Source organism: Hypanus sabinus, chromosome 4, assembly GCF_030144855.1.
Source record: "Hypanus sabinus isolate sHypSab1 chromosome 4, sHypSab1.hap1, whole genome shotgun sequence".
Taxonomy (NCBI): domain Eukaryota; kingdom Metazoa; phylum Chordata; class Chondrichthyes; order Myliobatiformes; family Dasyatidae; genus Hypanus; species Hypanus sabinus.
The window spans coordinates 78,514,968-78,527,565 of NC_082709.1; the positions used below are offsets into that span (position 1 = coordinate 78,514,968).

The 12,598-nt window shown below is 46.4% G+C and overlaps 1 protein-coding gene across 21 annotated transcripts in view; it reads left to right on the forward strand.

Moving 5' to 3' along the window:
* Positions 1-12,598, forward strand: part of LOC132392916 (tensin-1-like) — a 389,673-nt gene that overhangs the window by 191,627 nt on the left and 185,448 nt on the right. For all 21 annotated transcript variants that reach the window (XM_059967484.1, XM_059967486.1, XM_059967485.1 and 18 more), the window contains 5 exons: positions 2,209-2,259; positions 2,742-2,864; positions 7,314-7,378; positions 9,124-9,207; positions 10,254-10,366. In XM_059967484.1, the coding sequence (XP_059823467.1) occupies positions 2,209-2,259; positions 2,742-2,864; positions 7,314-7,378; positions 9,124-9,207; positions 10,254-10,366 (436 nt within the window). The remainder of the gene's footprint in view (positions 1-2,208; positions 2,260-2,741; positions 2,865-7,313; positions 7,379-9,123; positions 9,208-10,253; positions 10,367-12,598) is intronic.

Sequence of the window (12,598 nt, forward strand, 5' to 3'; positions counted from 1 at the left end):
CCTTTGACAAGGTCCCGCATGGGAGGTTAATTAGGAAGATTCAGTCGCTAGGTATACAGGGTGAGGTAGTTAATTGGATTAGACATTGGCTCAATGGGAGAAGCCAGAGAGTGGCAGTGGAGGATTGCTTCTCTGAGTGGAGGCCTGTGACTAGTGGTGTGCCACAGGGATCAGTGCTGGGTCCATTGTTATTTGTCATATGTATCAATGATCTAGATGATAATGTGGTAAATTGGGTCAACAAATTTGCTGATGATACAAAGATTGGAGGTGTAGTGGACAGTGAGGAAGGTTTTCAAAGCTTGCAGAGGGATTTGGACCAGTTGGGAAAATGGGCTGAGAAATGGCAGATGGAGTTTAATGCAGACAAGTGTGAGGTATTGCACTTTGGAAGGAAAAACCAAGGTAGAACATACAAGGTAAATGGTAGGGCACTGAGGAGTGCAGTAGAACAGAGGGATCTGGGAATACAGATACAAAATTCCCTAAAAGTGGCGACACAAGTAGATAGGGTAGTAAAGTGAGCTTTTGGTACATTGGCCTTTATAAATCGAAGTATTGAGTTTAAGAGTTGGAATGTTATGGTGAGGTTGTACAAGACATTGGTAAGGCCGAATTTGTAGTATTGTGTGCAGTTTTGGTCACTGAATTACAGGAAGGATATTAATAAGGTTCAAAAAGTGCAGAGAAGATTTACAAGGATGTTGCTGGGACTTGAGAAACTGAGTTACAGAGAAAGATTGAATAGGTTAGGACTTTACTCCCTGGAGCGTAGAAGGATGAGGGGAGATTTGATAGAGATATAGAAAATTATGGTGGTATAGATAGAGTGAATGCAAGCAGGCTTTTTCCACTGAGGTTAGGGGAGAAAAAAACCAGAGGACATGGGTTAAGGGTGAAGGGGGGAAAAAGTTGAAAGGGAACATTGGGGGGTGCTTCTTCACACAGAGAGTGGTGGGAGTGTGGAATGAGCTGCCAGATTAAGTGGTAAATGCAGGCTCACTTTTAACATTTAAGAAAAACTTGGACAGGTACGTGGATGAGAGGTGTATGGAGGGATATGGTCCAGGTGCAGGTCAGTGGGACTAGACAGAAAAATGGTTTGGCACAGCCAAGAAGGGCCAAAAGACCAGTTTCTGTGCTGTAATGTTCTATGGTTCTATGACAACCTTAAGGAACCAATGTGTGGTGGTGGACATGCAACAGAACTGGGGAATGGTGAACAATGTTGGGCTCAGAGAAGGTCAATTGGATTGATATCTGACTGGTACCTTCAATGAGGGATGTTGGACAAGCTGGGCTTAGATCTGCTGGAGTCTAGAATAATAAACATGTCAAATCCTGAGGGACATGCACAAAGTGCTGGAGGAACAGCAGGTAAGGCAGCATCTATGGAGGGGAATAAACAGTTGATATTTCAGACTGAGACCCTTCGTCAGGACCTGAAATGGGACACACAGGATCTGATCAAGGTCTTGGCCCGAAATGTCGACTGTTTATTCCTCTCCATGGACGCTGCCTGGCCTGCTGAGTTCCTCCTGCATTTTGTGTGTGTTGCTCAAGATTTTCAGTATTTGAATAATTTCTTGTATTTATGAGATCCTGGGGGTTTGGACACAGTGAGTGTGGAGGGGATGTTCTTGACAATCCACAACTTGAATTGAAGGGCTTTTCCTGAATTGAGGTGTGATTGAATTTCTCTCAGAGGGTGGCGAATATGCCATGACTCTTCAACGGGTGTTGGGAGCAGAGTCCTGGAATGTTTGAAAGGCCGGTTGTTGAGAGGTGTCAGGGATGAAGTTACAGTCAGGTGAGCCAGGGTTGTAGGGAAGGCCTGTTCTGATTCCACTTGTTCCTGTGAATCATTCGAGATGCGGCATATTTCTAGAGGGCATGGAGTGGCTGGATAAGGGAGGGGTGGATGGGTGGGTGGAGTCTGATGGGTGCAGGGGTAGTGGGTGAAGGGTGGTTGGGGAGGGTGTGATGGGGAGGGAGAGGATGAGGAGGGATGAATGTGTGGGGAAGGGTGGATGTGTGGGGATTTGATGGAGGGGGTTTGGCAGAGGGGGTTTGCTGTTTGTTTGCGAGGGGTAGGTGGGAGAGGGGTGGACAGGGGAGGGATAGACAGCCTGGACAGGGAGCCCCAGGTCCAGGGGCTGCTTTGTCCAGCTTGGCCAGTGTTAAGCTTTTTTCTGCTCCCTCCTTCAGTTCTTCAACCTGTCGGAGAAACGGCGAGACATTGGGAAACTCAACCCCAAGGTATGACACTCGGAGGGAGGGAGGAAGGGAACAGGGACCGGAAGCTCAAAGGAGGAGGGGCAGAGGTGGGGGGCAGAGAGTAATGGTGAGGAGGAAACGAGGAGAATGGAGGGGCAGAGAGAAGAGGAAGATGGAGGGGCACATGTGAAGGGATGGACAGAGGGGAAGAGCAAAAAGGGAGTGAAGGGGCAGAGGGGGAGGAGGAGTGGGAGGGGCAGAGGGTAAAGGGAGATGAAGGGAGCATGGCAGGGGGTAGGAGTCTGCAGAAAGAGGGAGGAGGTGGTATTCGGGGAGTGGGAAGTGTTTGAGGGTGGGGGTGAATTTTGGAGTAGATGGTGGGTGATGGGGCTGGGGTGAGGTGGGTATTCATGGTTGAGGGTGTGTGTGGGGCTTCGAGTGAGATCAGTCAGCCCTGTCCCTCACTGTCAGAGGGTCGCTGGCTCTCACAGTTTGTCACAGGCAAATCGATTTGTTGACCACAGGTGGAGGACTTTGGGTGGCCGGACCTTCATGCACCCCCCCTAGACAAGATCTGCAGCATCTGTAAGGCCATGGACACCTGGCTCAATTCGGATCCCCAGCACGTCGTCGTCATTCATAACAAGGTGAGGACCCATTTCCACACGTTCTTCTGGGTTGTTCCAGCTTTTCAACTCCACAGGAGACAGAAGGCGGCATTAGACATTAGAGAGGGTCCAGAATGATCCCGGAAATAAAAGGGTTAACATGAGATGCGCTGGATGGCTGGGGCTGGTACTTGCTGAGGTTTAGAAGAATGAGGATGGAATCTCATTGAAACCTATTGAATATTGAAAGGCCTAAATAGAATGGATGTAGAGAGAACGTTTCCATAGTGGGGGACGCTAGGACCAGAGGGCACAGACTCAGAATAAAGGGACGTCCATTTAGAACAGAGATGAGGAGGAATTAATCTAGCCAGAGAGTGGTGAATCTGTGGAATTCATTGTCACAGGTGGCTGTGGAGGCCAAGTCTTTGGATATATTTAGCTCGGAAGTTGATAGGTTCTTGATTAGTCAGTGTGCCAGAGGTTATGGGGAAAAGGCAGGAGAATGGGATTCAGAGGGATAATAAATCAGCCATGATGGAATGGTGCAGCAGTTTCACTGAGTATATTTAAAGTGAGGTTGATAGGTTCTTGATTAGTAAGGGTGTTAAAGGTTACGGGGAGAAGGCAGGAGAGGTATAGTGAATCAGCCATAATGGAATAGTGAAGCAGTCTCAATGGGGTGAATGGTCTAATTCTGCTCCCATGTCTTATGGAACAAGGAAGTTCATGGTGACCAGCCCAATTTTCCGGTGCTACTCCTGTGGTCAGCGAAAACAAAATCATTGTCAATGCACCAACAGTCTCTTCCCTCACTTCCTGTAGAAATCTGGTTATATCCTGTCCAGCCCCAGGGACATACCTTTACCTCCCCAGCCCTCTCCGCTTTCCACATGGATCACTCCCTCACAATTCCCTTGTCCATTCGTCCCTCCCCATTAAACTCCCTCCTGGCAGTTATCCCCGCAAGCGGCCCAAGTGTTGCACCTGCCCATTCGCCTCCTCCCTCACCTCCACTCAGGGCCCAAATAGTCCTTCCAGGTTCACCTACAGATCTGCTGGGATCATCTATTGTGCCCGGTGCTCCCAATGTGACCTCCTCTACATTGCTGAGACCTGTTGTGACTTGGGGCACCACTTCGTCAAGCCAAATATTTTAATTCCAATTCCCATTCCCATTCTGATGTGTCGATCCATGACCTCCTTTTGTGCCACGATGAGGCCACCTTCAGGGTGGAGGAGCCACACCCCCTCTTCCATCTGGGTACCCTCCAACCTGATGGCATGAATATTGATTTCTCTTTCCAGCGAACAAACTCTTCCCCCACCCTTCCTCTATCCCCAATGCTAACCTGCACTTCTTCTCACCTATCTATTACTTCCCCTGGGTCCCCTCCTCCTTCCTTTCTCTGATTGCCCACTCTCCTGTCCTATCAGATTCTTTCTTCTCCAGCTCTTGACCCTTCCTACCCACCTGGCTTCACCTATCACCTTCCAGCTAGTCTCTTTCCCCTACCCCCCACATTTTTTATTCTGGCATCTTCCTCCTTCCTTCTCAGTCCTGAAGAATGGTCTCAGCCCAAAACGTCAACTGTTTACTTTTTTCTATAGATACTGCCTGACCTGCTGAGTTCCTCCGGCATTTTGTGTCTGCTCATCTCCATAGATGATGCCTGACCTGCTGAGTTCCTCTGGCATTTTGTGTGTGTTACTTCAATTTTCCAGTATCTGCAGACTTTCCTGTGTTTGTGATTCCCTTATCTATCCTAATGTTTTTCAAGAACTCCAATACTATCTCTTCCTTAACCTCAACGCAAAAGCTGAAGAATTTCTTTCACTACTCAGTCCTAGAACATAGAGTATAGAATGGGACAGCAGAGGAAGAGGCCCTTCAGCCCACAATGTTGTGCCAGAACAAGTAAATTAGTAATCAATGGCTAATTAAACTAATCCCTTATGCTTACACAATGTCCATATCCTTCCATTTTCCTCACATTCATGTGGCTCTCTGAACATCTCTTTAAAGTTTCTGATGTTTTTGCCTCTACCAATGGTGCATTCCAGACACCCACCACTTTCTGTGTAAAAAAAAAATGGGCCTTCACATCTCTTTTGAATGTACCCCCTCTCACCTTAAATGCATGTCCTCTGGTATTAGACATAACAATTTTTGGAAAAAGATACTGTCTGTCTACTTTATCTATGCCGCTCATGATCTTATAAACCTCTATCAGATCTTCCCTCTACTTCCACTGCTCTACAGAAAACAACCCAAGTTTGTCTCACCTCTTGTTTCAACACGTGCCCTCTAATCCAAGCAATGTTGTGGTAAACCTCTTCTGCAGCCTCTCCAAAGCCTCAACACCCTTCCTATAGTGGGGCGACCAGAACTGTAGCAACACTCCACATGTTTTATAAAGCTGCAACACAACTTCCTGACTTTTGAAGTCAATGCCTTGACTAATAAAGGCAAGCATGCCGTAAACCTTCTTAGACACCCAATCCACCTGCGTAGCACTTACAGGAAGTTATGAACTTGGACCTCAAGATCCCTCTGCTCACCAACATTGTTAAGGATCTTTCTCTTAAAGGTCTTCTGTCTCTTGTACTTGACTTACCAAAATGCAACTTCATATTTGTCTGGGTTAAACTCCATCTGTCCATATCTCCAACTGAAATATATTCTGCTGTCTTCTCTGCCAGCCTTCTACACTAGGCACAACACCACCAATCTTTGTATCACCTTCAAACTTACAAACCCACCCATCTACATTTTCACCCAAGTCATTTATACACATCACAAACAGCTAACTTCCCAATGCTGATCCCTGTGAAACACCACTAATCACAGACCTCTAGCTAGAACAAGTCCTTCCAATCACTACCCTCTGTCATCTATGAGCAAGCCAGTTCTGAATCCAAATAGCCAATTCACCATTGATACCATGCATCCTAAATCTTCTGGATGAGCTCTCATGAGGGACCTTGTCAAATGCCTTTACTAAAATCCATGTACACAACATCCATAGCTCTATCTTCATCAATTGCCCACCTTTCCTCATTAGAAAACTCAATCAAGTTAGGAAGACACAATTTGCCATGCTGGCTGTCCTCAATTAGGTCCTGGTTTTCCAAATGCTTATAAATTCTATCCCTAAGGATTCTCCCCAGTAACTTTCCTACCATTGACATGAGACTCACCAATCAATAGTTTCCAGAATTATTCCCTTCTCCCTTCTTGAATAATGGAACAACATTACCTACTTGCCAGACTTCCAGGACCTTGCCTGTGGCTAGAGAGTACTTGCAGATATCGGTCAAGGCCCCAGCAATCTCTTTTCTTCCCTCTGTTAATCTGAGTTATATCCCATCAAGCCCTGGGGACTTACCCACCTTAATGCCCTTCAAGAGACCCAACACTATCTCCTCTTTACCTCGGAATGCCCTAGCATATCAATACACTCAGCACTGATCCCCCCCCCCCCCCATCCTCCACATCCTTTTTCTCGGTAAATACTGATGTGAAGTATTCATTCAGCACCTCACCCACATCCTCCACATCGAAGCAAATGTTCCCCACTTTATCCATGAGTGGTCCAATCACCTCCCTAGTGATCCTCTTGTCCTTGATGCACGTATAGAATGTCTTAGGATTCTCTTTAATCCTACTTGCCAAGTAGTCATGGCCCCTCCTGGCTTTCCTAATTCCCCCTTTGAGTTCTTTTCTGGCCTCTTTAATCTCCTCATGGGTTCTTTATTATTCTAGCTCCCTAAGCTTTACATACTTCTCCTTTCCCTTCTTCACTAAATTCATCACCTCACGACATTCAAGGTTCTTCTACCTTGCCACCTTGTCCTTCCTTTCGACTGGAACATATCTGTCCTGTACTCTCTGCAGGTGGTCTTCAAACTCCCTCCCCATGTTGACCAAAAACAGCTGTTCCCAATTAACTCTCCCTAATTCCTGCCTAATGCTCTCATAATTTACCCTGCTCCAATTTGATGCTCAGCCGCAAAGTCCGTAATTATCCTTATCTACATCTATCTTAAAACTTAAGTTGTGGTCGCTGTTCCCTAACTGCTCACTCAATGAAAGGTCAGTCAGCTGGCCAGGCTGCTCATTACCCAACACCAGGTCCAGGACAGCCCTTCCCCTTATTGGACTATACAAACTGATTTAAGAAACCTTCCTGGATGCACCTAAGAAATTCTGCCCCATCTAAACCTCTTGCATACAGAAGGTCCCAGTTTATATTAGGGAAGTTGAAGTCCGTAATGACAACAACTCTATTTTTTTACACCTTTGCCTGTAGATGTCCAACTGGCTATTGGGGGTCTGTAGTACAATTAGTCTGTGGTTCTAAAGGGACTATTTCCCCCATTCTTCCACGACATCGGTACCTCACCCTCTGCCTGTAGTCGTGATGCATAGTCAGGGCGTTATGTGTGACAGATGCACTAACTCCATTCCACGTGTTGCTGTTATAGGGTAACTGTGGCCGGACAGGAGTGGTTATCGCAGCCTACATGCATTACAGCAACATATCTGCCAGGTAGGTAGCTCATCTGCATCAGCGGCTGCTTGCATCCTGCACAAACAGCCCACCTGAAACTGCAGCGGAGCAGGTGACTCCAGCATCACAAACCTCCGCAGATCTCACTGTTCCTTACTGGCATGGTAAACTAGTTTATTATTGTCATATTTATCGAGGGACAGTGAAAAACTTCCATTTGCATGCCACTTATACTGTTTCTGCAAGAAAACTACAGAGAGTTGATGGCACATCTCAGCACATCACAGAAACCAGCTCCTCTCCACGGACCCTGTCTACACTTCTCACTGCCTCAGTAAAGCGGCCAGCGAAATCAAAGACCCCTCCCACCCCGGACATTCTCCCTTCCCTCCCTTCCCATGGGACAGAAGCCTGAAAGCTCGTACCACCAGGCTCAAGGACAGCTTACACCCCACTGTTAGTTCTTTACTGATACAACAGCCCACCCGTTTAGCACCAACCTGAACACAGGACAATGTACAATGACCTATTAATAACCGGTCTTTGGATCATGGAGGAAACCTGTGCCGTCACAGAGAAAATGTACAGTCTCCCTACACACGGTGCTGGAATCGAACTCTGAACCCCTGTGTGCCCCGAGCTGTAATCTAGTCGTGCTAGCCATTACACTACTGTGGTACAGAGTTAGAAGACTATTGATCGTTCCCTAGCACAGTAAGATGGATTTTCGATCTCGCAATCTATTTTCTCGTGGACCTCCACTTTATTGTCTGCCTGCACTGCACCTTCTCTGTAGTTAGTGACACTTTATTCTTCCTTGTTACTGTTTTACCTTGCTTTAATTCAATGCCCTGTCTAGTGATTTGATCTGTATCAACATAATGAGGGTGGCATGCTAGTGCACCTATCAGCCACGTTTTGCACAGCCCCTGCCTGAAACATCGGCTATTTACTCCTTCCCATTGATGCTGCCTCGCTTGCTGAGCTCCTCCAGCACTTTCTGTGTGTTGCTTTGCATTTCCAACATCACCAGAATTGCGTGTGTTCACGCTTTACAGCGCCAGCTGTAAGATCGGGGTTCAATTTCCACCGGGACGTTGTACATCCTGTCTGTTACCACACGTTACGTCCGGGTGCTCCAGTTTCCTCCCACATTTCAGAGACGTACAGTTTGAGGTTAGTAAGTTGTGGGCACCGGAAGCGTAGTGACACTCGCGAGTTACCCAGTGCAATCCTCGCTGATTTGATGCAAACTGTGGATCTCACGGTATGTTTCAGTGTACACGTGGCAAACGAAGCTAAACTGTGGATCTCACGGTATGTTTCAGTGTACACGTGGCAAACGAAGCTAATCTTTGAAGAGTTTACTCAGCAAGCTGAAGCTGCACCTTGGCAATCATGACTCGGTAGTCACTGCAGCTCCCTGGCTCTGTAACTGTTGCCCCGAAAACTGCACTGGTTCCTTCCCACATTCCAAAGGTGTACAGGTTGGGCTTAGTGAGTTGTGGGCTTGTGAAATTGACAGTGGAAGTGTGGCGACACTTACGGGCTTCCCAGCAAAATCCTCGCCAATCTGATTTGACTTGATGCAAATGACACATTTCACTGTATGTTACGATGTTTTGATGTACATGTAACAAATAAAGCTAGTGTTTAATATTTAAAGTATGGACAAGAAGCTTCTCGGTGTGTCTTGAGACCTGTAGATATAATAAGTCAATTCCTGTTCCAGAATCTAGGCTCAATTCCAAACGTTAACTGCTCCCACTTTCCCCTCTCCCCAGTGCCGACCAGGCGTTGGACCGGTTCGCCATGAAGAAGTTCTACGAGGACAAAATATCGTCAGTTATCCAGCCCTCACAGAAGAGGTGGGTGTCCTAAAACTCCACTGAGCGGTTCTGACGTGAGGTTGGAGCAGCGCTGGGTGGGGGAGGGCACCACTAACCGCCCTGTGTGTGGACCCCACATCTGATACTGCAACTTGGACATTGAAGATGGTAAACGATCCCGGTGTCTGTCCAACTCCTGAAAAGGGTATTAAATTCAAAGAAGTACTGACCTGCCCTTTCAACAACAGCACCATAGAGGGAACACCACTCTGTGTCCGACCCTGGGAGTGTGTGATGGGACAGTGTGGAGGGAGAGTCACTTTGTGTCTGACCCTGGGAGTGTGTGATGGGACAGTGCAGAGGGAGCTTCACTCTGTGTCTGACCCTTTTTTTTTATTACAAAATCCTTTATTACAAATATCGGTGCTATACAATATATACAAAACAGTGGCAAACACAATTACTGCACTACAAATAGACAATAGACATTACACCAGAATGTTGCCATCTCTATCTACGATGGCATTTACACCCCGCGGAGCCCAACGGTCTCGAAACTCCTCCAAGGCCGCTGTGGACTGCGCGTGTTCTTTTTCGATAGTTACCCGGGCACGAACATACCCCCTAAACATTGCCAGGCAGTCTGCCCGGGGAGATCCTCCCGCCACCCGTTTCCAAGACCCACGGATGGCGGATTTCGCCAGCCCCAGGAGCAAGTTGACTGGGACATCCTCATCCCTCCATGCCCCCTTCCTTACTGTATGACCATATATAAATAAGGTGGGGCTAAAATGCAACCAGAAGGTGAGAAGCAGCCCACGCAAATATGCAAAAAGAGGCTGCAGCCTCACACGCTCCATGTACATGCGGTACATGGTCTCCTCCAGCCCGCAGAAGTGGCATGCAGGTCTGACCCTGGGAGTGTGTGATGGGACAGTGTATAGGGAGCTTCACTCTGTGTCTGACCCTGGGAGTGTGTGGGGAGACGGTGTGGAGGGAGCTTCTCTCTGTGACCTGGGCTGGTATTTCTCTCTCCAGACACAGGCTGTACAAATGTGTAACCCTCACCCCTTCCTCTGCTGCAGGTACATCCACTATTTCAGTGGACTGCTGTCTGGAACCATCCAGATGAACAACAAGCCTCTGTTTCTGCACCATGTCATCATGCATGGCATCCCCAGCCTCGAGTCCAAGAGCGGTAAGTCCACCAAGGCACAGAATTCCCGAGTGCTCCTTGTATCCTGAAATATTCCTGGCATTCCTTCTCAGTTTGCTGAATATTCCAGTATCCCTTGATTCCTTTACTCCCACTTTTCCTGAATGTTCCTATTAGGTTTATGGCAGGGTTCTTAGCAGTGTGAAGTTACAGAGAGATCTTGTGGTCCTCACCCATTGATCCTCAAAGTTGCCTCCCTAGTTGATATGGTAGCTAAGAAGGTGTTTGATATGTTGGCCTTCATTAGTTGGGGAATTAAGTTCAAGAGCCGTGAAGTAATAGTGCAGCATTATAAAACTCTGGTTAAACCACACTTGGAATATTGTGCTCAGTTCTGGTCGCCTCATTATCGGAAGGATGTGGAAGCTTTAGAGAGAGAGTGCAGAGGGGATAGGCTGAGCGAGCTAGGGCTTTTCTCTTTGAAGCAAAGAGGGATGATAAGTGACTATACAGAGGTGTACAAGATGTTAAGAGGCATTGATCAAGTCAGTCAAACTGGAGACATTTTCCCAGTGTGGAAATGGCTGATACATTACGTTTGGTTGATAGAGGAAAGTAAAGGGGACATGTTAGATGTTGGTTTTTTAACACAGTGGTGAGAGCACAGATGTATTGCCAAGAGTGGTGGTGGAGGCAGATTCATTTAAGACATTTAAGAGACTCTTAGATAGGCAGTTGGATGAAAGAAAAATGGAGGCTATGTGAGAAGGAATGGGTGGAATGATCTTGGAGTAGATTAAAAGGTTGGAACAACATTGTAGACCAAAAGGCCTGTACTATGCTGTAATGGTCTACTTTCTAACTCACTCCAATTAGCTCAGAGATGACTAATGGTGGACAGTAACTGAAAACAGAAAGAGTTTGAGAGTACGGTTGGGTGTTCTGACAGAGGTTGTTTAAATTATGAGAGGTGTAGATAAGAACATAAGACCATGCGACATAGGTGCAGAATGAGACCATTCGTCTCAGTGAGTCTGCTTTGCCATTCTTTCATGGCTGATTTATTATCCCTCTCAACCCTGTTCTCCTGCCTTCTCCCTATAACCTCTGACACTCTTACTAATCAAGAATCATCCATCTCCACTTTAATATACCCAATGACTTGGCCTCCATAGCTGTCTTTAGTGATGAATTGCACAGAATCGCCACTTCTGGATAAAGAAATACCTCCTCATCTCTTTTCTAAAAGTGTGTCCTTGTATTCTGAGGCTGTGCCCTCTGGTCCTAACCTTCCCCACTATAGGAAACATCATCCTCGTGTCCACTCTATCTAGGCTTTTCAATATTTAATACATTCCAGCCATCAAACGCTCCTTATACGTTAATACTTTCCTTCCCATGATCATTCTCGTGAATCTCCTCTGGAACCTCTCCAAAGCCAGCACATCTTTTCTTAGATACAGTGCTCAAAACTGCTCCCAACACTACAAGTGTGGTCTGACCAATACCTTATAAAGCCTTAGCATTACATCCTATTATTATATGCTTTTCTGCTCAAAATATGGTACGTGGTCACAGTTATCTTTTCGGAACATAGACAGATCTAAAACTAGAGAGCATAAACTGAAGATGAAGATCCTTTGACAGGTACATGGATAGGGAAGGTTTGGAGGGATATGGGCCAAACGTGGACATCGTAGTCAGCTGGACTTGTTGGACTGTTACTGTTTCATAAGACTCAAAGTGGGCATATTTTTGTTGATTACGGATGTAGGATTCTGAGAGAACAAAGAAAGAAGAGGTTGGGTCTTGTTTAGTTCTTGTTTAGTACGAGTGTCAAAAATTACAGGAGATGGCAGAAGAATGAGGTTGAGAGGGATGATAAATCAGCCGTGATGAAATGGCAGAGCAGACTCAATGGGCCAAATGGCTGAATTCCACTCCTATGTCTTATGGTCTTTAAACAGTACTAGAGGATGTGCATTTAAGGACAAAATGCATTTATATGGCTTATTAGAAAAGTAAGGGAGAGGCTAGGACCAAAGCCATAGGCCCAGAATAGAGGGATGTCCCTTTAGAACAAAGACAAGGAGGAATTTCTTTAGCCAGAGGATAGTGAATTTGTGGAATTCATTTTCGGAGATGGCTGTGGAGGCCAGGCCATTGGGTATAGTTAAAGCAGAATTTGATAAACTCTTGATCAGTGAAGGCAAGAGAAAGGGTTGAGAGGGGTAAGAAATCAGCCATGATGGAATGGTGGAACAGCTTTGATGG